This window comes from Pimephales promelas, chromosome 23, assembly GCF_988280905.1.
Source record: "Pimephales promelas chromosome 23, fPimPro1.hap1.1, whole genome shotgun sequence".
Taxonomy (NCBI): domain Eukaryota; kingdom Metazoa; phylum Chordata; class Actinopteri; order Cypriniformes; family Leuciscidae; genus Pimephales; species Pimephales promelas.
In genome coordinates, this window is record NC_142791.1 from 19,873,000 (window position 1) to 19,898,153 (window position 25,154).

Below are 25,154 nucleotides of genomic sequence, written 5' to 3' on the forward strand. Positions count from 1 at the left end.
CGAGCTCTTTTGTGAAATGGAATATGAAAAGAATACGTCGTCGGACGGCGCTAGCTTGCAAGGTGGCTGAAGGTGGCAGACGGCCGGCTTCCTCAGTCTCCGGAGCTCGCTAGAAGGGGCCTTCTCGACGGCGACGGCTTCTTCTCAGAACAGCGAATGCTTGTAGCTCGCTGAAGAATGAAAGAATCAACGTACAGCCTTGGGAGAGCCTTTTTATGCACGCCCCTTTCGGCGGGCTCTGACGTAATGAGCGAGCGCCTACTGGTTCAGCGCCGCTCTCCCATAGGCTCGTGCATTTCCCTCTGAAAGAACCAATGAGCTGCTAGTTAGCCCGCTCATGGTCTGCCTCAGAGGAACTGCGTTGACAATGATTACAAATTATGGAATAATTTTTTGGCTTCAACTTCTCAGCAAAGATGAATCTTTCCCGTAGTGTAAGCTAGCTTACGCAATACGAGAGAACTTCTCGTAAGAGAACGTTATTTCCATGTTGCTTTCAACGTTATTTTAGCCTAAAATTAATGTAGAAACAAATGTGACTTAATTTACTTTGTCTTTGAAATACTGAATGAAATCACATTGTAGATGCTTATAAAGATCAAATTGTAAAGGTGACTTCACTTGTCAGCTACAGTAAGTCATGTGATTATAGCAGTTTTTGGAATGTCAAGTTTGTTTTCAGGTCAAAATACTACATGTTATTATCGTGAGCAAACAATTAAATTTTTTGGACAATTGATAACAAGCATATTAATTAAAGTACACAAACAAAAGTAGGCTTACCTAAATGGAATGTATAAGAAAAGGTTCTTATACATTCCATTTAGGTCAGCCTACTTTTGTTTCTTTACACGAACACACCTGCATTACAGTTAGCACAATATTTTTTCCCCCGCCAAAACAACAATTATTTATTGTGTTAAATAGGGGGGGGGGGCTCTTATTAAAACTACTATTAAAATACAGCAAACCCACCACAAAATGGAATTAGTCTGTCAAAACTCAAGTTTCCGATTGATCATGATCATATAAGCCCAAAAACAATTGATGGCATTATGAAAACTGCATTATTAGTCATGTTTCACTTCTGCAGACAATACAAAATCCATAGTTTTGTTATTTTTCCTTTCTTTTCCCCCTCAGACTGATCTCATGAAGTAGCGTGTGTATGCCACGCCAATTCGTATTTCCTTTTTTGGCGTGCTATCAAGACGCATAATCGCCTTTCAGCGTGTTTATGAACGCCGTTGACTTAACGTTATATAAATATATGACTTAAGGCCATTGCACACTGAGTCCGAAATTCGCATCCGAAATTTTCGCACGTAAAAAAAAAAAAAAAAATCGACCTCACGTTATGTCAGTCACGCTTGCACACCGCCTCCGAAACTTTCGTCCGTCATAAAATTAATCGGATCGGGTTCGATTTTCTGCGTTTTTCGCATCCAGAGCCAGCATTTTGAGAGGTCTTTTGACAATTCAGGGCCGGGGGAGCTCGTCCTCAAATCATTGCACATATGCGCCATGCTTTCAGTTTCGGTTTTCAATTCGATCAAGTGTTTGTTCTCTTCTCTATATTGGATTATGACATTAATAAACCTCCCCTTTCAATCAGATTGAATTAGGATCGAATAAGGTGTGATTGAGCAGCCTATTTGATAACTAATGTATTATTTTGGCGCACAATATATACACAATATATACACAATAACAGCCTGTTCTGTCTGCCAAGCGCTTCCACCGGGCCGTGCACGGGTGTGTTTGTGTGTGTGTGTGTGTGTGCTGCAGCAGGTGTGAGAGTGCATGACAACTGAGAGAGAGTGAGAGAAGGGTAAATGAGGGACATTAAGCAGGTGAGTAAGAAAAAAGAAAGTGGATGCTGGAAGGCGAAAAATACACCAAAAAATTGGCTTTGTCGGTTGCTAGGACACTCGATTAGTTGTGAACGTTGTGATCCAAGGAGGGAGACACAGCCCTTATTGGGAAAAAGGATAGAAGAGAAAAGTGAGGGGTTTAGACAAAAACAGCAGAGGGAGGTGTAGAGGGAAAATCCAACAGAAAAATTAAAGCTGCAAGCAGCGATGGGCGGGCCCTCGCACCTGTAGCACGTCGGGGTCTGAGGCGGCCACGTTGCATTTTCTGCAGCTCAGCCAGTGCGGCTGAGCATTTGCTACGCTGCTTCGTTAAAGGTCACTTCCTGTTTCCAGCAGGTGGCGCTATGACAGTGGGTGAATGTCGGCATGTAGATTTGTTCAGGGCGGGACTCTTGTCAAAGGTGTAACATTTCATGCATATCTGGGCTTTTACAGCCAAGTTACTACAACTTCCTGTTTCATGGCGAATCATCGACGCCATGGACACGCCCATCGACGGAAACCCGCAGATAGCACAACTTTACATCGTCAATGCCTTTAGAAGGCACAGCAGAAATTTGTAGTCGATCCGACTAAATCCCTAGGAGTTTGTTAAAGTACGTAATGAGTAAATCATCCAAAAATGGCGGTAAAATTAGAAATGGCTGACTTCCTGTTGAGTTTAAGGCATCGCTCCAAGAGACTATTCTGTGCGTCTGGACATGGTAGATGTACCACAGAACATGCCGGTCAAACATGCGGCGGGGGCTGCTTCGTTAAAGGTCATTTCCTGTTGCCAGCAGGTCGCGCTATGACTGTGGGTGAATGTCGGCATGTAGATTTGTTCAGGGCGGGACTCTTGTCAAATGTGTAAAAAATGGAATGATTCATTGCCAATCATCGACGCCACGGACATGCCCATCGATGAAAACGCGCAGAGAGCACAACTTTACATCGTCAGTGCCTTTAGAAGGCACAGCAGAAATATGAAGTCGATCCGACTAAATCCCTAGGAGGAGTTCGTTAAAGTACGTAATGAGTAAATCATCCAAAAATGGCGGTAAAATTCGAAATGGCCGACTTCCTGTTGAGTTTAGGGCATTGCTCCAAGAGACATTTTTGTGCGTCTGGACATGCTAGATGTACCACAGAAATTTCGTACATGTCGCTCAAACATGCGACGGGGGCTGCTTCGTTAAAGGACACTTCCTGTTGCCACTAGGTGGCGCTATGACTGTGGGTGAATGTCGGCATGTAGATTTGTTCAGGGTGGGACTCTTGTCAAATATGTAAAATTTCGTGCAGATCTGGGCATTTAGAGCCAAGTTACAACAACTTCCTGTTTCATGGCGAATCATCGACGCCACGGACACGCCCATGGAAGAAAACGCACAGATAGCACAACTTTACATCATCAATGCCTTTAGAAGGCACAGCAGAAATTTGAAGTTGATCCAACTAAATCCCTAGGAGGAGTTCGTTAAAGTACGGAGTGTGTAAATCGTCCCAAATCGGTTGCCAAATTCAAAATGGCGGACTTCCTGTCGAGTTTAGGGTATGGGTTCTTGAGGCTTTTTTGTGCGTCTTGATATGATACACGTCCCCACCAAATTTCGTGCTTATAGGTTGAACGTGGACGAGGGGCTAATTTTTTGCAATTTTCTAGGTGGAGCTAGGGAGCCATTTTGCCACGCCCATCCGCGAAACCCACAAAATATGAAATTTTTCACCAGTCCTGACATGCATGCCAAATTTGGTGAGTTTTTGAGCATGTTGCGGCCCCGAAAATGGCGCTTACTTTGCAGAAAAAAGAAAAAAAAAGAAATTAAAGCTGCAAGCAGCGATGGGCGGGCCCTCGCACCTGTAGCGCGTCGGGGTGTGAGGCGGCCGCGTTGCATATTTTGCAGCTCAGCCGGTGCGGCTGGGAATTTGCTACGCTGCTTAATTAAAGGTCACTTCCTGTTGCCAGCAGGTGGCGCTATGATTGTGGGTGAATGTCGGCATGTAGATTTGTTCAGGGCGGGACTCTTGTCAAATGTGTACAATTTGGTTCAGATCTGGGCATTTACAGCCAAGTTACTACAACTTCCTGTTTCATGGCGAATCATCGACGCCACGGACACGCTTAGGGACGAAAACGCGCAGATAGCACAACTTTACATCGTCAATGCCTTTAGAAGGCACAGCAGAAATGTGAAGTCGATCCGACCAATTCCCTAGGAGGAGTTCGTTAAAGTACGTAATGAGTAAATCATCCTAAAATGACGGTAAAATTAGAAATGGCCTACTTCCTGTTGAGTTTAGGGCATCACTCCAAGAGACTTTTCTGTGCGTCTGGACATGGTAGATGTACCACAGAAATTTCGTACATGTCGGTCAAACATGCGGCAGGGGCTGCTTCGTTAAAGGTCACTTCCTGTTGCCACTAGGTGGCGCTATGACTCTGGGTGAATGTCGGCATGTAGATTTGTTCAGGATGGGACTCTTGTCAAATGTGTCAAATTTCGTGCAGATCTGGGCATTTACAGCCAAGTTACTACAACTTCCTGTTTCATGGCGAATCATCGCCGCCACGGACACGCCCATTGAGGAAAACGCGCAGATAGCACAACTTTACATCGTCAATGCCTTTAGAAGGCACAGCAGAAATGTGAAGTCGATCCGACTAAAGCCCTAGGAGGAGTTAGTTAAAGTACGTAATAAGTAAATCATCCAAAAACGGCGGTAAAATTCGAAATGGCCGACTTCCTGTTGAGTTTACGGCATTGCTCCAAGAGACTTTTCAGTGCTTCTGGACATGGTAGATGTGCCACAGAAATTTCGTACATGTCGGTCAAACATGCGACGGGGGCTGCTTCGTTAAAGGTCACTTCCTGTTGCCAGCAGGTGGCGCTATGACTGTGGGTCAATGTCGGCATGTAGATTTGTTCAGGGCGGGACTCTTGTCAAATATGTAAAATTTCGTGCAGATCTGGGCATTTACAGCCAAGTTACTACAACTTCCTGTTTCATGGCGAATCATCGACACCACGGACACGCCCATCGACGAAAACGCCCAGATAGCACAACTTTACATCGTCAATGCCTTTAGAAGGTACAGCAGAAATTTGAAGTTGATCCCACTAAATCCCTAGGAGGAGTTCGTTAAAGTACGGAGTGTGTAAATCGTCCCAAAATGGGCGCCAAATTCAAAATGGCCGACTTCCTGTTGAGTTTAGGGTATGGGTTCTTGAGGCTTTTTTGTGCGTCTTGATATGATGCACGTCCCCACCAAATTTCGTGTTTGTAGGTTAAACGTGGATGAGGGGCTAATTTTTTCCAATTTTCTAGGTGGCGCTAGGGAGCCATTTTGCCACGCCCATCCTCGAAACCCACAAAATACGAAATTTTTCACCAGTCCTGACATGCGTGCCAAATTTGGTGAGTTTTTGAGCATGTTGAGGCCCCGAAAATGGCGCTTACTTTGCAGAAAAAAGAAAAAAAAAAAATTAAAGCTGCAAGCAGCGATGGGCGGGCCCTCGCACCTGTAGCACGTCGGGGTCTGAGGCGGCCGCGTTTCATTTTCTGCAGCTCAGCCAGTGCGGCTGTGCATTTGCCACGCTGCTTCGTTAAAGGCCACTTCCTGTTGCCAGCAGGTGGCGCTATGACTGTGGGTGAATGTCGGCATGTAGATTTGTTCAGGGCGGGACTCTTGTCAAATGTGTAAAATTTCGTGTAGATCTGGGCATTTACAGCCAAGTTACTACAACTTCCTGTTTCATTGCGAATCATCGACGCCACGGACACGCCCATCGACGAAAACGCGCAGATAGCACAACTTTACATCGTCAATGCCTTTAGAAGGTACAGCAGAAATTTGAAGTTGATCCGACTAAATCCCTAGGAGGAGTTCGTTAAAGTACGGAGTGTGTAAATCGTCCCAAATCGGTCGCCGAATTCAAAATGGCGGACTTCCTGTCGAGTTTAGGGTATGGGTTCTTGAGGCTTTTTTGTGCGTCTGGTCATGATAGATGTACCACAGAAATTTCGTACATGTCGGTCAAACAAGCGGCGGGGGCTGCTTCGTTAAAGGTCACTTCCTGTTGCCAGCAGGTGGCGCTATGACTGTGGGTGAATGTCGGCATGTAGATTTGTTCAGGGCGTGACTCTTGTCAAATGTGTAAAATTTTGTGCAGATCTGGGCATTTACAGCCAAGTTACTAACAACTTCCTGTTTCATGGCGAATCTTCGACGCCACGGACACGCCCATCGACGAAAACGCGCAGATAGCACAACTTTACATCGTCAATGCCTTTAGAAGGCACAGCAGAAATTTTAAGTCGATCCGACTAAATCCCTAGGAGGAGTTCGTTAAAGTACGGAGTCTGTAAATCGTCCAAAAATGGCCGCCAAATTCAAAATGGCGGACCTCCTGTCGAGTTTAGGGTATGGGTTCTTGAGGCTTTTTTGTGCGTCTTGATATGATACACGTCCCCACCAAATTTCGTGCATGTAGGTTGAACGTGGACGAGGGGCTAATTTTTTCCAATTTTCTAGGTGGCGCTAGCGTGCCATTTTGCCCCGCCCATCTGCGAAACCCACAAAATACGAAATTTTTCACCAGTCCTGACATGCGTGCCAAATTTGGTGAGTTTTTGAGCATGTTGCGGCCCCGAAAATGGCACTTACTTTGCAGAAAAAATAAAAAAAGAAAAAAAAATAAATAAATAAATAAATAATAATCCTAACAGTTTCAATAGGGTCCTCGCACTGTTAGTGCTCGGGCCCTAATTAAAGCTGCAAGCAGCGATGGGCGGGCCCTCGCACCTGTAGCACGTCGGGGTGTGAGGCCGCTGCGTTGCATATTCTGGAGCTCAGCCGGTGCGGCTGTGAATGTGCTAAGCTGCTTCATTAAAGGTCACTTCCTGTTGCCAGCAGGTGGCGCTATGACTGTGGGTGAATGTCGGCATTTAGATATGTTCAGGGCGGTACTCTTGTCAAATGTGTAAAATTTTGTGCAGATCTGGGCATTTACAGCCAAGTTACTACAACTTCCTGTTTCATGGCGAATCATCGACGCCACGGACATGCCCATCGATGAAAACGCGCAGAGAGCACAACTTTACATTGTCAATGCCTTTAGAAGGCACAGCAGAAATTTGAAGTCGATCTGACTAAATGTCTAGGAGGAGTTAGTTAAAGTATGTAATGAGTAAATCATCCAAAAAAGGCGGTAAAATTAGAAATGGCCGACTTCCCGTTGAGTTTAGGGCATTGCTCCAAGAGACTTTTTTGTGCGTCTGAAGATGGTAGATGTACCACAGAAATTTCCTACATGTCGCTCAAACATGCGACGGGGGCTGCTTCGTTAAAGGACACTTCCTGTTGCCAGTAGGTGGCGCTATGACTGTGGGTGAATGTCGGCATGTAGATTTGTTCAGGGCGGGACTCTTGTCAAATGTGTAAAATTTCATGTAGATCTGGGCATTTACAGCCAAGTTACTACAACTTCCTGTTTCATGGCGAATCATCGACGCCACGGACACGCCCATGGATGAAAACACGCAGATAGCACAACTTTACATCGTCAATGCCTTTAGAAGGTACAGCAGAAATTTGAAGTTGATCCGACTAAATCCCTAGTAGGAGTTCGTTAAAGTACGGAGTGTGTAAATCGTCCCAAATCGGTCGCCAAATTCAAAATGGCGGACTTCCTGTCGAGTTTAGGGTATAGGTTCTTGAGGCTTTTTTGTATGTCTGGTCATGGTAGATGTACCACAGAAATTTCGTACATGTCGGTCAAACAAGCGGCGGGGGCTGCTTCGTTAAAGGTCACTTCTTGTTGCCAGCAGGTGGTGCTATGACTGTGGGTGAATGTCGGCATGTAGATTTGTTCAGGGCGGGACTCTTGTCAAATGTGTAAAATTTCGTGCAGATCTGGGCATTTACAGCCAAGTTACTACAACTTCCTGTTTCATGGCGAATCTTCGACACCACGGACACGCCCATCGACGAAAACGCGCAGATAGCACAACTTTACATCGTCAATGCCTTTAGAAGGCACAGCAGAAATATTAAGTCGATCCGACTAAATCCCTAGGAGGAGTTCGTTAACCCCCTGAGCCCGACGGCGTCGTCGACGATGCCACACGTCACCTCCGATAAATGTTTACATAACTCGATGACAGATTTATCGATTTTCTTACCGTTTTTTCCAGCAGAAAGCTAACGAGCTAGCCATCACGGGGGTGTCTTTCGGGTTTTTGTAGCCTTTACAGAAGGTTTTCTATCCATCCTGGAACTTGTGCTTCCTTTCAGAGGTTTTCAGCAATAAATCCAAACGCTTTATGTCAAACTTTGATAATCTTGAAGCCCATAATTCATAAATATTCGGTCATTTTTGCCGCTAGCTCAATGCTAGCGGACATCCTGGATATCACGTGATGTTTTCACGTGATGGTTTTTGACCAATTACAGGCTGATCCGTTGTAAACATTGGTGTGCGTCATTACGCATGAACCAAGCGCTGATATAGTGTAGAGAGATAGAGAGACTCACGGAGACGCGCGATTCACAGAGAAACACAGCGAAATGGACGTAAATAAAGCGCTGGTCTATTTTGGTGCATTGCAGGATGAAGGATTTTCAGGAGAACAGAGCTTTTTGACAGATGAGAAACTAGATTACCAGGATAGACCCAGCTGAAGTGCCATTTATTTATTTACTGTAAAAAAGTATTATAGTAGTATAAATGTATTATAAAAGAATAAAAAGAACATAATAAATAAAAGAATAAATAAAATAGAAATGCAAAACCTGTGATGTGGCCCTCTGTGTGATTGCTGATAGGAACTGTTTTGAGGCTTGGCACCAGTGAATTTCATGAGGCCCCAAACGCCTGGACTTCTTTTGGAAAAATGTCAATAGTTTTTGTTCTGTACAAGTTATAATGTTTATTCCTGTGCTCCAGGACTCCAAAGACATGAACAAACTATTTTCCAGAGGAAAATTGCTTAGCTTTTATTTATTTGTGTGTGATTTCAATAAATAATTGAGTGATTCCATTTCCGATTTATTTTTTCATTTGTCTTTATGGTCCCATAACTTATTTTACATTCAGGTGACATCAATGTAACACAAATATGCTGAAAGTTCAATTTGTCCTGAAAAAAAAGAGGTGTGTCAATTGTCTGTGCACCAAAGGGTTGATATTTTACAAGCTTTTTTAGTAAATGACACCAGACGGAAAATTTATTGTAAAAATACCCTTAGGTCTCAGAGGGTTAAAGTACGGAGTCTGTAAATCGTCCAAAAATGGCCGCCAAATTCAAAATGGCGGACCTCCTGTCGAGTTTAGGGTATGGGTTCTTGAGGCTTTTTTGTGCGTCTTGATATGATTCACGTCCCCACCAAATTTCGTGCATGTAGGTTGAACGTGGACGAGGGGCTAATTTTTTCCAATTTTCTAGGTGGCGCTAGCGAGCCATTTTGCCCCGCCCATCCGCAAAACCCACAAAATGCTAAATTTTTCACCAGTCCTGACATGCGTGCCAAATTTGGTGAGTTTTTGAGAATGTTGCGGCCCCGAAAATGGCACTTACTTTGCAGAAAAAAGAAAAAAAATAAATAAATAATCCTAACAGTTTCAATTCGAGTCCTCGCAATGTTAGTGCTCGGGCCCTAAAAAGAAAAAAGGAAAAAAAAAATAACCCTAACAGTTTCAATAGGGTCCTCGCACTGTGAGTGCTCGGGCCCTAATAATCCTAACAGTTTCAATAGGGTCCTCGCACTGTTAGTGCTCGGGCCCTATAAATGCCTTGGAGCACCAACCTGAAGCTGCTGCCGCAATTTACATTATTGGATGTTAATATCCAATATAGGATGTGTATATATATAGTTTATTCCTGCTTTTTTTTTACATTCTGAATTATATATAAAATTAAAGCTGCAAGCAGCGATGGCCGGGCCCTCGCACCTGTAGCGCGTCGGGGTGTGAGGCGGCCGCGTTGCATATTTTGCAGCTCAGCCGGTGCGGCTGTGAATTTGCTACGCTTCTTCATTAAAGGTCACTTCCTATTGCCAGCAGGTGGCGCTATGACTGTGGGTGAATGTCGGCATGTAGATTTGTTCAGGGCGGGACTCTTGTCAAATGTGTAAAATTTTGTGCAGATCTGGGCATTTACAGTCAAGTTACTACAACTTCCTGTTTCATGGCGAATCTTCGACGCCACGGACACGCCCATCGATGAAAACGCGCAGATAGCACAACTTTACATCGTCAATGCCTTTAGAAGGCACAGCAGAAATTTTAAGTCGATCCAACTAAATCCCTAGGTGGAGTTTGTTAAAGTACGTAATGAGTAAATCATCCAAAAATGGCGGTAAAATTAGAAATGGCTGACTTCCTGTTGAGTTTAGGGCAACGCTCCAAGAGACTTTTCTGTGTGTCTGGACATGGTAGATGTACCACAGAAATTTCGTACATGTTGGTCAGACATGCGACGGGTATTGCTTTTTTAAAGGTCACTTCCTGCTGTCACTAGGTGGCGCTATGACTGTGGGTGAATGTCGGCATGTAGATTTGTTCAGGGCGGGACTCTTGTCAAATGTGTAAAATTTTGTGCAGATCTGGGCATTTACAGCCAAGTTACTACAACTTCCTGTTTCATGGCGAATCATCGACGCCATGGACACGCCCATTGACGAAAACGCGCAGATAACACAACTTTACATCTTCAATGACTTTAGAAAGCACAGCAGAAATGTGAAGTCGATCCGACTAAAGCCCTAGGAGGAGTTAGTTAAAGTACGTAATGAGTAAATCATCCAAAAATGGCGGTAAAATTAGAAATGGCCGACTTCCTGTTGAGTTTAGGGCATCGCTCCAAGAGACTTTTCAGTGTGTCTGGACATGGTAGATGTGCCACAGAAATTTCGTACATGTCGGTCAAACATGCGACGGGGGCTGCTTCGTTAAAGGTCACTTCCTGTTGCCAGCAGGTGGCGCTATTACTGTGGGTGAATGTCAGCATTTACAATTGTTCAGGGCGGCACTCTTGTCAAATGTGTAAAATTTCGTGCAGATCTGGGCATTTACAGCCAAGTTACTACAACTTCCTGTTTCATGGCGAATCATCGACGCCACGGACACGCCCATCGACGAAAATGCGCAGATAGCACAACTTTACATCGTCAATGCCTTTAGAAGGCACAGCAGAAATTTGAAGTCGATCCGACTAAATCCCTAGGAGGAGTTCGTTAAAGTACTGAGTGTGTAAATTGTCCCAAAATGGGCGCCAAATTAAAAATGGCCAACTTCCTGTTGAGTTTAGGGTATGGGTTCTTGAGGCTTTTTTTGTGCTTCTTGATATGATACACGTCCCCACCAAATTTCGTGTTTGTAGGTTGAACGTGGACGAGGGGCTAATTTTTTCCAATTTTCTAGGTGGCGCTAGGGAGCCATTTTGCCACGCCCATCCGCGAAACCCACAAAATACGAAATTTTTCACCAGTCCTGACATGCGTGTCAAATTTGGTGAGTTTTTGAGCATGTTGAGGCCCCGAAAATGGCGCTTACTTTGCAGAAAAAAGAAAAAAGAAAAAAGAAAAAAAAAATAATCCTAACAGATTCAATAGGGTCCTCGCACTGTTAGTGCTCGGGCCCTAATTAAAGCTGCAAGCAGCGATGGGCGGGCCCTCGCACCTGTAGCACGTCGGGGTCTGAGGCAGCCGTGTTGCATTTTCTGCAGCTCAGCCAGTGCGGATGTGCATTTGCTACGCGTCTTCGTTAAAGGTCACTTCCTATTGCCAGGAGGTGGCGCTATGACTGTGGGTGAATGTCGGCATGTAGATTTGTTCAGGGCGGGACTCTTGTCAAACCTGTTAAATTTCGTGCAGATCTGGGCATTTACAGCCAAGTTACTACAACTTCCTGTTTCATGGCGAATCATCGACGCCACGGACACGCCCATCGACAAAAACGCGCAGATAGCACAACTTTTCATCGTCAATGCCTTTAGAAGGCACAGCAGAAATTTGAAGGCGATCCGACTAAAGCCCTAGGAGGAGTTAGTTAAAGTACGTAATGAGTAAATCATCCAAAAATGGCGGTAAAATTAGAAATGGCTGACTTCCTGTTGAGTTTAGGGCATCGCTCCAAGAGACTTTTCTGTGCGTCTGGACATGGTAGATGTACCACAGAAATTTCGTACATGTCGGTCAAACATGCGACGGGGGCTGCTTCGTTAAATGTCACTTCCTCTTGCCACTAGGTGGCGCTATGAATGTGGGTGAATGTCGGCATGTAGATTTGTTCAGGACGGGACTCTTGTCAAATGTGTAAAATTTCGTGTAGATCTGGGCATTTACAGCCAAGTTACTACAACTTCCTGTTTCATGGCGAATCATCGACGCCACGGACACGCCCATCGACGAAAACGCTCAGATAGCACAACTTTACACCGTCAATGCCTTTAGAAGGTACAGCAGAAATTTGAAGTTGATCCGACTAAATCCCTAGGAGGAGTTCGTTAAAGTACGGAGTGTGTAAATCGTCCCAAATCGGTCGCCGAATTCAAAATGGCGGACTTCCTGTCGAGTTTAGGGTATGGGTTCTTGAGGCTTTTTTGTGCGTCTGGTCATGGTAGATGTACCACAGAAATTTCGTACATGTCGGTCAAACAAGCGGCGGGGGCTGCTTCGTTAAAGGTCACTTCCTGTTGCCAGCAGGTGGCGCTATGACTGTGGGTGAATGTCGGCATGTAGATTTGTTCAGGGCGTGACTCTTGTCAAATGTGTAAAATTTCGTGCAGATCTGGGCATTTACAGCCAAGTTAGTACAACTTCCTGTTTCATGGCGAATCTTCGACGCCACGGACACGCCCATCGACGAAAACGCGCAGATAGCACAACTTTACATCGTCAATGCCTTTAGAAGGCACAGCAGAAATTTTAAGTCGATCCGACTAAATCCCTAGGAGGAGTTCGTTAAAGTACGGAGTCTGTAAATCGTCCAAAAATGGCCGCCAAATTCAAAATGGCGGACCTCCTGTCGAGTTTAGGGTATGGGTTCTTGAGGCTTTTTTGTGCGTCTTGATATGATACACGTCCCCACCAAATTTCGTGCATGTAGGTTGAACGTGGACGAGGGGCTAATTTTTTCCAATTTTCTAGGTGGCGCTAGCGTGCCATTTTGCCCCGCCCATCTGCGAAACCCACAAAATACGAAATTTTTCACCAGTCCTGACATGAGTGCCAAATTTGGTGAGTTTTTGAGCATCTTGCGGCCCCGAAAATGGCACTTACTTTGCAGAAAAAATAAATAAAAAAATAATAATAAAAAATTAAAGCTGCAAGCAGCGATGGGCGGGCCCTCGCACCTGTAGCACGTCGGGATCTGAGGCAGCCGTGTTGCATTTTCTGCAGCTCAGCCAGTGCGGATGTGCATTTGCTACGCTGCTTCGTTAAAGGTCAGTTCCTGTTGCCAGGAGGTGGCGCTATGACTTTGGGTGAATGTCGGCATGTAGATTTGTTCAGGGCGGGACTCTTGTCAAACGTGTTAATTTTCGTGCGGATCTGGGCATTTACAGCCAAGTTACTACAACTTCCTGTTTCATGGCGAATCATCGACGCCACGGACACGCCCATGGACGAAAACGCACAGATAGCACAACTTTACATCGTCAATGCCTTTAGAAGGCACAGCAGAAATGTGATGTCGATCCGACTAAAGCCCTAGGAGGAGTTAGTTAAAGTACGTAATGAGTAAATCATCCAAAAATGGCGGTAAAATTAGAAATGGCTGACTTACTGTTGAGTTTAGGGCATCGCTCCAAGAGACTTTTCTGTGCGTCTGGACATGGTAGATGTACCACAGAAATTTCGTACATGTCGGTCAAACATGCGACGGGGGCTGCTTCGTTAAAAGTCACTTCCTCTTGCCACTAGGTGGCGCTATGAATGTGGGTGAATGTCGGCATGTAGATTTGTTCAGGGCGGGACTCTTGTCAAATGTGTAAAATTTCGTGCAGATCTGGGCATTTACAGCCAAGTTACTACAACTTCCTGTTTCATGGCGAATCTTCGACGCCACGGACACGCCCATCGACGAAAACGCGCAGATTGCACAACTTTACATCGTCAATGCCTTTAGAAGGTACAGCAGAAATTTTAAGTTGATCCGACTAAATCCCTAGGAGGAGTTCGTTAAAGTACGGAGTCTGTAAATCGTCCAAAAATGGCCGCCAAATTCAAAATGGCGGACATCCTGTCGAGTTTAGGGTATGGGTTCTTAAGGCTTTTTTGTGCGTCTTGATATGATACACGTCCCCACCAAATTTCGTGCATGTAGGTTGAACGTGGACGAGGGGCTAATTTTTTCCAATTTTCTAGGTGGCGCTATCGTGCCATTTTGCCCCGCCCATCCGCGAAACCCACAAAATACGAAATTTTTCACCAGTCCTGACATGCGTGCCAAATTTGGTGAGTTTTTGAGCATGTTGCGGCCCCGAAAATGGCACTTACTTTGCAGAAAAAAAAAAAAAAAAAAAAAAATTAAAGCTGCAAGCAGCGATGGGCGGGCCCTCGCACCTGTAGCACGTCGGGGTCTGAGGCGGCCGCGTTACATTTTCTGCAGCTCAGCCAGTGCGGCTGTGCATTTGCTACTTTGCTTCATTAAAGGTCACTTCCTGTTGCCAGCAGGTGGCGCTATGACTGGTGGGTGAATGTCGGCATGTAGATTTGTTCAGGGCGGGACTCTTGTCAAAGGTGTGAAATTTCATGCATATCTGGGCTTTTACAACCAAGTTACTACAACTTCCTGTCTCATGGCGAATCATCGACGCCACGGACACGCCCATTGAGGAAAACGCGCAGATAGCACAACTTTTCATCATCAATGCCTTTAGAAGGCACAGCAGAAATTTGAAGTCGATCCGACTAAATCCCTAGGAGGAGTTAGTTTAAGTACGTAATGAGTAAATCATCGAAAAATGGCTGTGAAATTAGAAATGGCCAACTTCCTGTTGAGTTTAGGGCATCACTCCAAGAGACTTTTCTGTGCGTCTGGACATGGTAGATGTACCACAGAAATTTCTTACATGTCGGTCAAACATGCGGCGGGGGCTGCTTCGTTAAAAGTCACTTCCTCTTGCCACTAGGTGGCGCTATTAATGTGGGTGAATGATGGCATGTAGATTTGTTCAGGGCGGGACTCTTGTCAAATGTGTAAAATCTCGTGTAGATCTGGGTATTTACAGCCAAGTTACTACAACTTCCTGTTTCATGGCGAATCATCGACGCCACGGACACGCCCATTGACGAAAACGCGCAGATAGCACAACTTTACATCGTCAATGCCTTTAGAAGGTACAGCAGAAATTTGAAGTTGATCCGACTAAATCCCTAGAAGGAGTTCGTTAAAGTACGGAGTGTGTAAATTGTCCCAAATCGGTCGCCAAATTCAAAATGGCGGACTTCCTGTCGAGTTTAGGGTATGGGTTCTTGAGGCTTTTTTGTGCGTCTGGTCATGGTAGATGTACCACAGAAATTTCGTACATGTCGTTCAAACAAGCGGCGGGGGCTGCTTCGTTAAAGGTCACTTCCTGTTGCCAGCAGGTGGCGCTATGACTGTGGGTGAATGTCGGCATGTAGATTTGTTCAGGGCGGGACTCTTGTCAAATGTGTAAAATTTCGTGCAGATCTGGGCATTTACAGCCAAGTTAGTACAACTTCCTGTTTCATGGCGAATCTTCGACGCCACGGACACGCCCATCGACGAAAACGCGCAGATAGCACAACTTTACATCGTCAATGCCTTTAGAAGGCACAGCAGAAATTTTAAGTCGATCCGACTAAATCCCTAGGAGGAGTTCGTTAAAGTACGGAGTCTGTAAATCGTCCAAAAATGGCCGCCAAATTCAAAATGGTGGACCTCCTGTCGAGTTTAGGGTATGGGTTCTTGAGGCTTTTTTGTGCGTCTTGATATGATACACGTCCCCACCAAATTTCGTGCATGTAGGTTGAACGTGGACGAGGGGCTAATTTTTTCCAATTTTCTAGGTGGCGCTAGCGTGCCATTTTGCCCCGCCCATCTGCGAAACCCACAAAATACGAAATTTTTCACCAGTCCTGACATGCGTGCCAAATTTGGTGAGTTTTTGAGCATGTTGCGGCCCCGAAAATGGCACTTACTTTGCAGAAAAAAGAAAAAAAAAAATTTAAAAAAAAAAAATAACCCTAACAGTTTCAATAGGGTCCTCGCACTGTTAGTGCTCTGGCCCTAATAACCCTAACAGTTTCAATAGGGTCCTCGCACTGTTAGTGCTCGGGCCCTAATAAATAATCCTAACAGTTTCAATAGGGTCCTCGCACTGTTAGTGCTCGGGCCCTAAAAATAATCCTAACAGATTCAATAGGGTCCTCGCACTGTTAGTGCTCGGGCCCTAATAATAATAATCCTAACAGTTTCAATAGGGTCCTCGCACTGTTAGTGCTCGGGCCCTAATAACCCTAACAGTTCCAATAGGGTCCTCGCACTGTTAGTGCTCGGGCCCTAAAAATAATCCTAACAGTTTCAATAGGGTCCTCGCACTGTTAGTGCTCGGGCCCTAATTCTAACAGTTTCAATAGGGTCCTCGCACTGTTAGTGCTCGGGCCCTAAAAATAACCCTAACAGTTTCAATAGGGTCCTCGCACTGTTAGTGCTCGGGCCCTAATTCTAACAGTTTCAATAGGGTCCTCGCACTGTTAGTGCTCGGGCCCAAAAAATAACCCTAACAGTTTCAATAGGGTCCTCGCACTGTTAGTGCTCGGGCCCTAATAATAATCCTAACAGTTTCAATAGGGTCCTCGTGTCACCGGGGTGACAAAAAGGCAGGCGGAACCTTTTATCATAGCCGGGTTTCTGTGGGGGGGGATTTCCGGTGTGGGACCCGGAAGACTCTAGCGCCGGAAAACTCCGAGCGGAGACGGAGAATGATTAGTTAATTCAAAACAGGTGCGGGGCAGGACTATCGCGATCGCGATTGGGACACGTTGTCAGTTGGGAAGGATAAAAGGGCATTTCATCTTCAACAAAGGAGGGGCAGGAGAGATGAACGGCTGTGTGTGACGTTCGGGTGGATTTGGAGATGTGGATAAGAGATAAGTGCTGTTGATGTTTGGACTGTGATACGAGAAATCTGTTTGGAGGATGTGATGAGACTTCATGAGGTGTAAATCTGTCGTTTTGGAGAAAGTTTGAATGTCCCACGCTTTATTGGAAGAAGTCCAAGAGATTGTAGTGCTGTGCAGTGGACCAGATCCCCTGTCTACGCCCTAGTTTGTGAGTGACAAGACTTTGCAGTGTTGTTCATTAAATCACGTGTGCCGATTTGTGTGAATTGCAGTTAAACACGAGTGGAAGTGTAATGCAGTGACATCGGGGAAACGGTTCTGGCTGTGGATATATCGCCCGCATCTCGTTGGATGGAGGAAGTCATCTAGTGGAGAAATTCTTCTCTTCTCCTCTTTAATCTCTACGTAGGCTTGTGAAGTTCAGCTTGCTGTTGAATCCTCACTCCTCCATGTGCTGCTTGATCCTGTGAGTAGAACCAGCTACACTGTTGAATTCTCACCTGTATTCTCTGTCTGCCTGAGCCCCGTGAAGAGAGCCAGCTTTGCTGTTGAACACTTATTCCTCTCTGTTCATCTGGATCCTGTGAGTAGAACCAGTTACACTGTTGAATTATCACATGTACCCTCTGTCTGCCTGAGCCCTGTGAAGAGAGCCAGCTTCGCTGTTGAATCCTTACTCCTCCATGTGCTGCTTGATCCTGTGAGTAGAACCAGCTACACTGTTGAATTCTCACCTGTATTCTCTGTCTGCCTGAGCCCCGTGAAGAGAGCCAGCTTTGCTGTTGAACCCTTATTCCTCTCTGTTCATCTGGATTCTGTGAGTAGAACCAGTTACACTGTTGAACCCGCACCGTTATTCTCTGTCTGCCTGAGCCCTGTGAAGAGAGCCAGTTGTACTGTGGAATCGTCATCATAATCCTCTCTGTCTGCCTGAGCCCTGTGAAGAGAGCCAGCTTTGCTGTTGAACACTTATTCCTCTCTGTTCATCTGGATCCTGTGAGTAGAACCAGTTACACTGTTGAATTATCACATGTACTCTCTGTCTGCCTGAGCCCTGTGAAGAGAGCCAGCTTCGCTGTTGAATCCTTACTCCTCCATGTGCTGCTTGATCCTGTGAGTAGAACCAGCTACACTGTTGAATTCTCACCTGTATTCTCTGTCTGCCTGAGCCCCGTGAAGAGAGCCAGCTTTGCTGTTGAACCCTCATTCCTCTCTGTTCATCTGGATTCTGTGAGTAGAGCCAGTTATACTGTTGAACCCGCACCGTTATTCTCTGTCTGCCTGAGCCCTGTGAAGAGAGCCAGCTTCGCTGTTGAATCCTTACTCCTCCACGTGCTGCTTGATCCTGTGAGTAGAACCAGCTACACTGTTGAATTCTCACCTGTATTCTCTGTCTGCCTGAGCCCCGTGAAGAGAGCCAGCTTTGCTGTTGAACCCTTATTCCTCTCTGTTCATCTGGATTCTGTGAGTAGAGCCAGTTATACTGTTGAACCCGCACCGTTATTCTCTGTCTGCCTGAGCCCTGTGAAGGGAGCCAGTTGTACTGTGGAATCGTCATCATAATCCTCTCTGTCTGCCTGAGCCCTGTGAAGAGAGCCAGCTTCGCTGTTGAATCCTCACCTGTATTCTCTGTCTGCCTGAGCCCCGTGAAGAGAGCCAGCTTTGCTGTTGAACACTTATTCCTCTCTGTTCATCTGGATCCTGTGAGTAGAACCAGTTACACTGTTGAATTATCACATGTACTCTCTGTCTGCCTGAGCCCTGTGAAGAGAGCCAGCTTCGCTGTTGAATCCTTACTCCTCCATGTGCTGCTTGATCCTGTGAGTAGAACCAGCTACACTGTTGAATTCTCACCTGTATTCTCTGTCTGCCTGAGCCCCGTGAAGAGAGCCAGCTTTGCTGTTGAACCCTTATTCCTCTCTGTTCATCTGGATTCTGTGAGTAGAGCCAGTTATACTGTTGAACCCGCACCGTTATTCTCTGTCTGCCTGAGCCCTGTGAAGGGAGCCAGTTGTACTGTGGAATCGTCATCATAATCCTCTCTGTCTGCCTGAGCCCTGTGAAGAGAGCCAGCTTCGCTGTTGAATCCTTACTCCTCCATGTGCTGCTTGATCCTGTGAGTAGAACCAGCTACACTGTTGAATTCTCACCTGTATTCTCTGTCTGCCTGAGCCCCGTGAAGAGAGCCAGCTTTGCTGTTGAACCCTTATTCCTCTCTGTTCATCTGGATTCTGTGAGTAGAGCCAGTTATACTGTTGAACCCGCACCGTTATTCTCTGTCTGCCTGAGCCCTGTGAAGGGAGCCAGTTGTACTGTGGAATCGTCATCATAATCCTCTCTGTCTGCCTGAGCCCTGTGAAGAGAGCCAGCTTCGCTGTTGAATCCTTACTCCTCCATGTGCTGCTTGATCCTGTGAGTAGAACCAGCTACACTGTTGAATTCTCACCTGTATTCTCTGTCTGCCTGAGCCCCGTGAAGAGAGCCAGCTTTGCTGTTGAACCCTTATTCCTCTCTGTTCATCTGGATTCTGTGAGTAGAGCCAGTTATACTGTTGAACCCGCACCGTTATTCTCTGTCTGCCTGAGCCCTGTGAAGGGAGCCAGTTGTACTGTGGAATCGTCATCATAATCCTCTCTGTCTGCCTGAGCCCTGTGAAGAGAGCCAGCTTCGCTGTTGAATCCTTACTCCTCCATGTGCTGCTTGATCCTGTGGGTAGAACCAGCTACACGGTTGAATTCTCACCTGTATTCTCTGTCTGCTTGAGCCCCGTGAAGAGAGCCAGCTTTGCTGTTGAACCCTTATTCCTCTCTGTTCATCTGGATTCTGTGAGTAGAGCCAGTTATACTGTTGAACCCTCACTGTTATTCTCTGTCTGCCCGAGCCCTGTGAAGAGAGCCAGTTATACTGTGAAGTTGTCATCTTGACTTTCCGCCTGTCTGAGCCCTGAGAAGAAAGCCAGCCTGTTGTTGAATCTTCACTCTCCCCCGTCTATCCGGATTCTGTGAGTAGAGCCAGCTATACTGTTGAATCCTCACCTGTCATCTGTCTGCCTGAGCCCTGGAAAGAGAGCCAGCTTTGTTGTGGATTCCGTGTTCCCCTCCGCCCATCCGAGCCCTGTGAGGAGAGAAACCGTTCTGCTGGGAATCTGAGAGAACTAGTTCTACTATTGAATCCTCACCTGTCTTCTGTCTGCCTGGGTCCCGAGAAGAGAGCCAGCTTTGCCGTGGATTCCGTACTCCTTTCCGTTCATCCGAATCCTGTGAAGAGAGAGATTGTTCTGCTGTGAATCTGAGAGAACCAGTTATACTGTTGCACCCTCACCTGTCTTCTGTCGGCCTGGGTCCGGAGAAGAGGGCCAGCTTTGCTGTGGATTCCGTACTACTCTCCGTCCATCCGAATCCCGGGAGAAGAGAAATTGTTCCGCTGTGAATTCGAGAACTAGTCCAGCTGTGAATTCTCACCTGCTCTGCCCACCCGAGTTTTGCTTCAGCTTGCCGAAGGCTGTTTTAGTTTAATTTATTTAATAAAGATTCTGAATTTTCTCTAACTTACTTTGCCTCTGTGTCCTCTGTGGTGTTGGCTCCTCGCGGTGGTACGTGTGTCGGGGGTTGGGACGGCCGGTCATCTGGTGTCCGGTCCCCCCGTGACAAAAGTGGCGTAGTCGGCAGGGTTTGCCACCGCGAGTTGAAGCAGCTACAGGTTCACGATGGCCGACGAAGAGGTGGTGGCCGCAAGACCACAAGTCATGCCTGTGTTTATGGGAGCCCCTTGGGCCCAGCGTTATGGGGGACCAGGATCAGAGCTACCTCTCCAGGACTGGAAGACTCAAACGGAATACCTGGCTGGCCTCCAGGGGCTGAGTGATGTACAAAAGACACAGTTTGTTCTGGGATCCCTGGAGGGAGAAGCGAAGAGGGAGGTTCTAGCTGCACCCAGCACTGCACGAGCCACTGCCAAAGCCATCTTTGACTTTTTGACGGGACTGTATGGGGATACTACCCCCGTGGCCGCCCTCCGGGCTCAGTTCTTCAACTTTCGCCAAGGTCCTAGGCAAGCCTTACGGGCGTATGCGCTGAGGCTGCGTGAGCAGTTTGTTCGATTGAAAGGCCGACCAGATCATGGTCTGGGAGACGGAGATTCCTTACTGCGAGATCAGTTTGTTTTGGGGCTCCGAGACGGGCCTATTCGACAGAGTATAAAGCTCCAGCTCCGCCGAGACCCAGCGTTAACTTTTGAGGACCTCCGACAGGAGGCCTTGGCATTGGAGATGGATCAGGGCGAGGCAGCTGACCCACCGGTGTGCATGGCTGTTGGTGGTGCCGCCCCTTCTTCAACTGGGGATTGGAAACAACAGCTGCGGGCGGAGCTGTTGGAGGATGTTAAAGGACAGATGTGCATGGCCGTTGGTGAGGCCTCCACTCCTCCAACCATGGATTGGAAACAGAAGTTGCGGGCAGAACTGTTCGAGGATGTTAAAGGCCAGATGGCTGAACTATCTAAGACCCTTCTAGAGGAGCTGCGCCGGGGACAGCTCAGTGGCCGGGACCGATCCTATTCTGAGGGGAGCCGAGAGCCCGGACTGCGCCCTGGACGGCCGGCTAATCCGAGATTCCAGTGGGATGATAAGGGCAGGCCCATTTGCAATAGCTGCGGAGAATCAGGACATTATAGCCGTCAGTGTGGCTCCCGACGCGGTTCCCAAGGGGGTTTTTAGTTTCGCCGGCCACTGTGGGTCAAGTGGCCGGGACCCCCTTAAGTGACCCCCTTTCTATGCCTATTCCCAGAGACGACTGGGTTGGACATTGCCCAACCGTGAAGATCCAGGTTAATGGGGTGGAAGTTGCATGTTTAGTTGATACCGGTTCCCAAGTCACGTTATTCTCCGAGAGCCTGTCCCGAGAACTCTTTAAGGGCCGACGACCCCAGGGGGCCGAGACTTCGCAACTTGTACTGAGAGGAGCCAATGGGCTGGATATTCCCTATACAGGCTATGTGATTGTGGACTTCCATGTTCAAGGGGTCCCCGTACGACAAAAAGGAGTTGTTATCGTTAGAGACCACTGCCTGGGTTCACATCGAGCATTAATTGGTATGAATGTAATTTCAGAATGTTGGGAGGAGCTGTTCCGGAACCGGCTGGCCCAGATCCCCTCGGTTCCGGAACAAAAGGAATGGGAGCATATTCTGGCTGACTGCCGTAGGATTCAAGCAGCTAACTGCGAGGAGGATCGCGAAACTGTTGGTCGAGTAATTTGCCGGTATGGCCTGGCAGTTCCAGCACAAAGTGAGGCAGTGATATGGGCCAGGCTACCTCTAGGGGCTTATGGCGCGGGTGACTGGGTCCTCCTCGAACCACATTGGGATTGCCAGTCCATCGGAGTAGCCCGAGGGCTGGCTGTGATCCATCGAGGCCGGGTCTCGGTGCGGGTACGGAACGTTAACCCATATCCTGTTGTCCTTCGCCGCCATCAACGCCTGGTCCGAGTCACCGCGGTGCGTTCCCACCAGGTGAGAGAAGAGAGAGACGTTTGTTTCCGCCAAGTGAGTTCTGTGGTAGTGGAAGTGGCTGTTGGATCGGTGGAGCCGAGGAATGACCCCCAGAGAGGCGGAATGCTGGATCATGTGGCAGTAGATTCCTTAAAAGGAGAGGGCCTGGAAGAGGAGCAGCAACTCCAACTCCGAGACTTCCTGACAAAATGGCAACATGTATTCTCTACTCACGATGAGGACTATGGGTGCACGGGGATTGTCAAGCATCAGATTCCTACAGGCGATGCTCCACCAAGCAGAGAGCGGTATCGGCCAGTGCCCCCAACGCTTTATTCAGAAATTCGCACCTTGCTGAACGGGATGCTGGATGGCGGAATCATACGGGAGAGTAGTAGTCCTTGGGCGGCCCCAATTGTGCTAGTTCGGAAAAAGACCGGTGCTTGGAGATTTTGTGTTGACTATCGAAAGCTGAACAGTGTGACGAAGAAGGATGCATTCCCCTTGCCACGCATTGAGGATTCCCTCACTAGTCTGACTCAGGCCACTTGGTACTCAACGTTAGATCTGGCCAGTGGGTACTGGCAGGTGCAGGTGGATGAGAGGGATAGAGAAAAGACTGCCTTCACAACTCCATTTGGGCTTTTTGAGTGGGATCGGATGCCGTTTGGACTGTGCAACGCCCCTGCGACTTTCCAGAGGCTGATGCAGCGGTGCTTGGGGGGACAGTTAGTTGATTCGACCTTGGTCTACCTTGATGATGTCATAGTATTTTCGCCAGACTTCGCCTCCCATCTACTCCACCTGGAACGTGTGTTCCAGGCTATGGAAAAATATGGATTGAAGTTACGACCGGACAAATGCCAGTTGTTTAGGAGTGAGGTACAGTTTCTGGGTCATCGGGTCAGCGCTGCAGGGGTGTCCCCTGACCCGGAGAAAGTGTCTGCCGTCCAGGGCTGGGAGGCGCCGAAGACTGTCCGGCAAGTAAGGTCCTTCTTGGGCTTTGTAGGCTACTATCGGCGCTTTATCAAGGGTTTTTCAGGGATTGCCAAGCCCCTGAATCGACTCCTCGAAGGTACCGGACGCTCCCGACCCCGGGGGTCTCCCTCTGTGAACTGGGACTCGGCATGCGAATCGGCTTTCCAACAGCTCAAGCGCGAACTCCTGCAGGCCCCGATCCTGGCCTACGCTGATTTTACTCAGCCATTCATCCTATATACTGATGCGAGTAATGCAGGGTTGGGGGCTGTACTTGCACAACGACAGCAGGGAGTTGAGAGAGTTATTGCATATGCCAGCCGGAGTCTGCATCCAGCCGAGCGGAATGCTTCCAACTACAGTTCCTTCAAAATAGAACTTCTGGCGTTGAAATGGGCGATGACAGAAAAATTTAAAGATTACTTATGGGGAGCAAAGGTGATGGTCGTGACCGATAACAACCCTTTGGTCCACCTACAGACAGCACGATTGGGGGCGGCGGAGCAGCGTTGGGTGGCCCAGCTGGCCAATTACGACTACCAGCTTCAATATCGACCGGGTAGAGAACACACTAATGCGGATGCACTGTCCCGACTCCCCGTGACTAAAGGGAGTGAGCAAACGGAATCCCCTACGTCGGAACCAGAGGAGGGATTGATGGTGGGGGTAGTGGAAGCCCCCGGAATTCGTTTGGAGGGAGTACCCACCGGCTGGGGGTGGGACCCAGGCCGGTGGAAAGAACTACAGCAAGGAGATGTTGATCTGGCAAGAGTGTATGCTTACCTGCAACAGGGTTCTAGGCCTGGTGTAGAGGAGAGGCGGACTCAAACCGTGGCAGTAAGGAAACTCATGGGGCAGTGGAAGAAACTCAGCCTGAGAGAGGGAGTGATTTGTCGTTCTGTCCAAGAGCCAGTAACCCAGGAGTTGGTACACCAGGTGGTGGTGCCAAAGGGACAGCGGTTGGCCCTGCTGGAAGCTTACCACACACATATAGGACATCAAGGACAGGAAAGGACATTATCCCTATTAAGGAGGTACTTTCACTGGGTGGGGATGGAAGCAATGGTTGAGTCTTTCGTTCGGAGCTGCCCGAGGTGTGTACTTTTTAAGACCAGGAAAGAGGCAAGAGCCCCCCTAGTCCCTATGCACCCTAAAGCACCTCTACACATTGTGGGGATGGATTTTCTAACGCTGGGTCGGCCCACAGATCGGTATCAGAACATCTTGGTGGCAACCGACCTATTTACCAAGTATGCATGGGCTATTCCTACTCCAGACCAAACAGCCGTTACCACTGCAGGTGTGCTCTGGCGAGCTATCATCCAGCCCTTCGGGTGCCCCGAGACTCTTCATTCTGACCAGGGCCCGAACTTTGAATCTAGGGTCATACAAGAACTGAGCCGCCTTTATGGGTGCCGGAAGACTCGCACTACCTCGTATCACCCCCAAGGTAACGGGGGGTGCGAGAGGTTTAACCAGACCTTGTTGGGGTTGCTCGGGACCTTGGAAGCCGACCAACAGAATCAGTGGGAGGAATGCCTCCCTGCCCTAGTGCAAGCCTATAACAACAGTGTGCACAGCACCACAGGCTATGCCCCGGCATTCCTGATGTTTGGCAGACATATGCGCTTACCGGTTGATCTGTTGCTGGGGACCAAGCCTACGGAGGGAGTTCAGAGTACGACGGAGTGGGTGGGTCGTCATCATCGGCAGCTTCATCATGCCTATCGTCAGGTTACGGA

The 25,154-nt window shown here is 47.6% G+C and overlaps 1 protein-coding gene across 1 annotated transcript; it reads left to right on the top strand.

The window, feature by feature from the left end:
- The first annotated feature begins 19,525 nt into the window (after window positions 1-19,525).
- On the top strand, window positions 19,526-21,661 carry LOC148969445 (uncharacterized). Its single transcript, XM_089126377.1, has one exon. The coding sequence runs from the start codon at window positions 20,654-20,656 to the stop codon at window positions 21,659-21,661; it is 1,008 nt and encodes a 335-aa protein (XP_088982503.1). The 5' UTR covers window positions 19,526-20,653.
- Window positions 21,662-25,154: the final 3,493 nt, after the last annotated feature.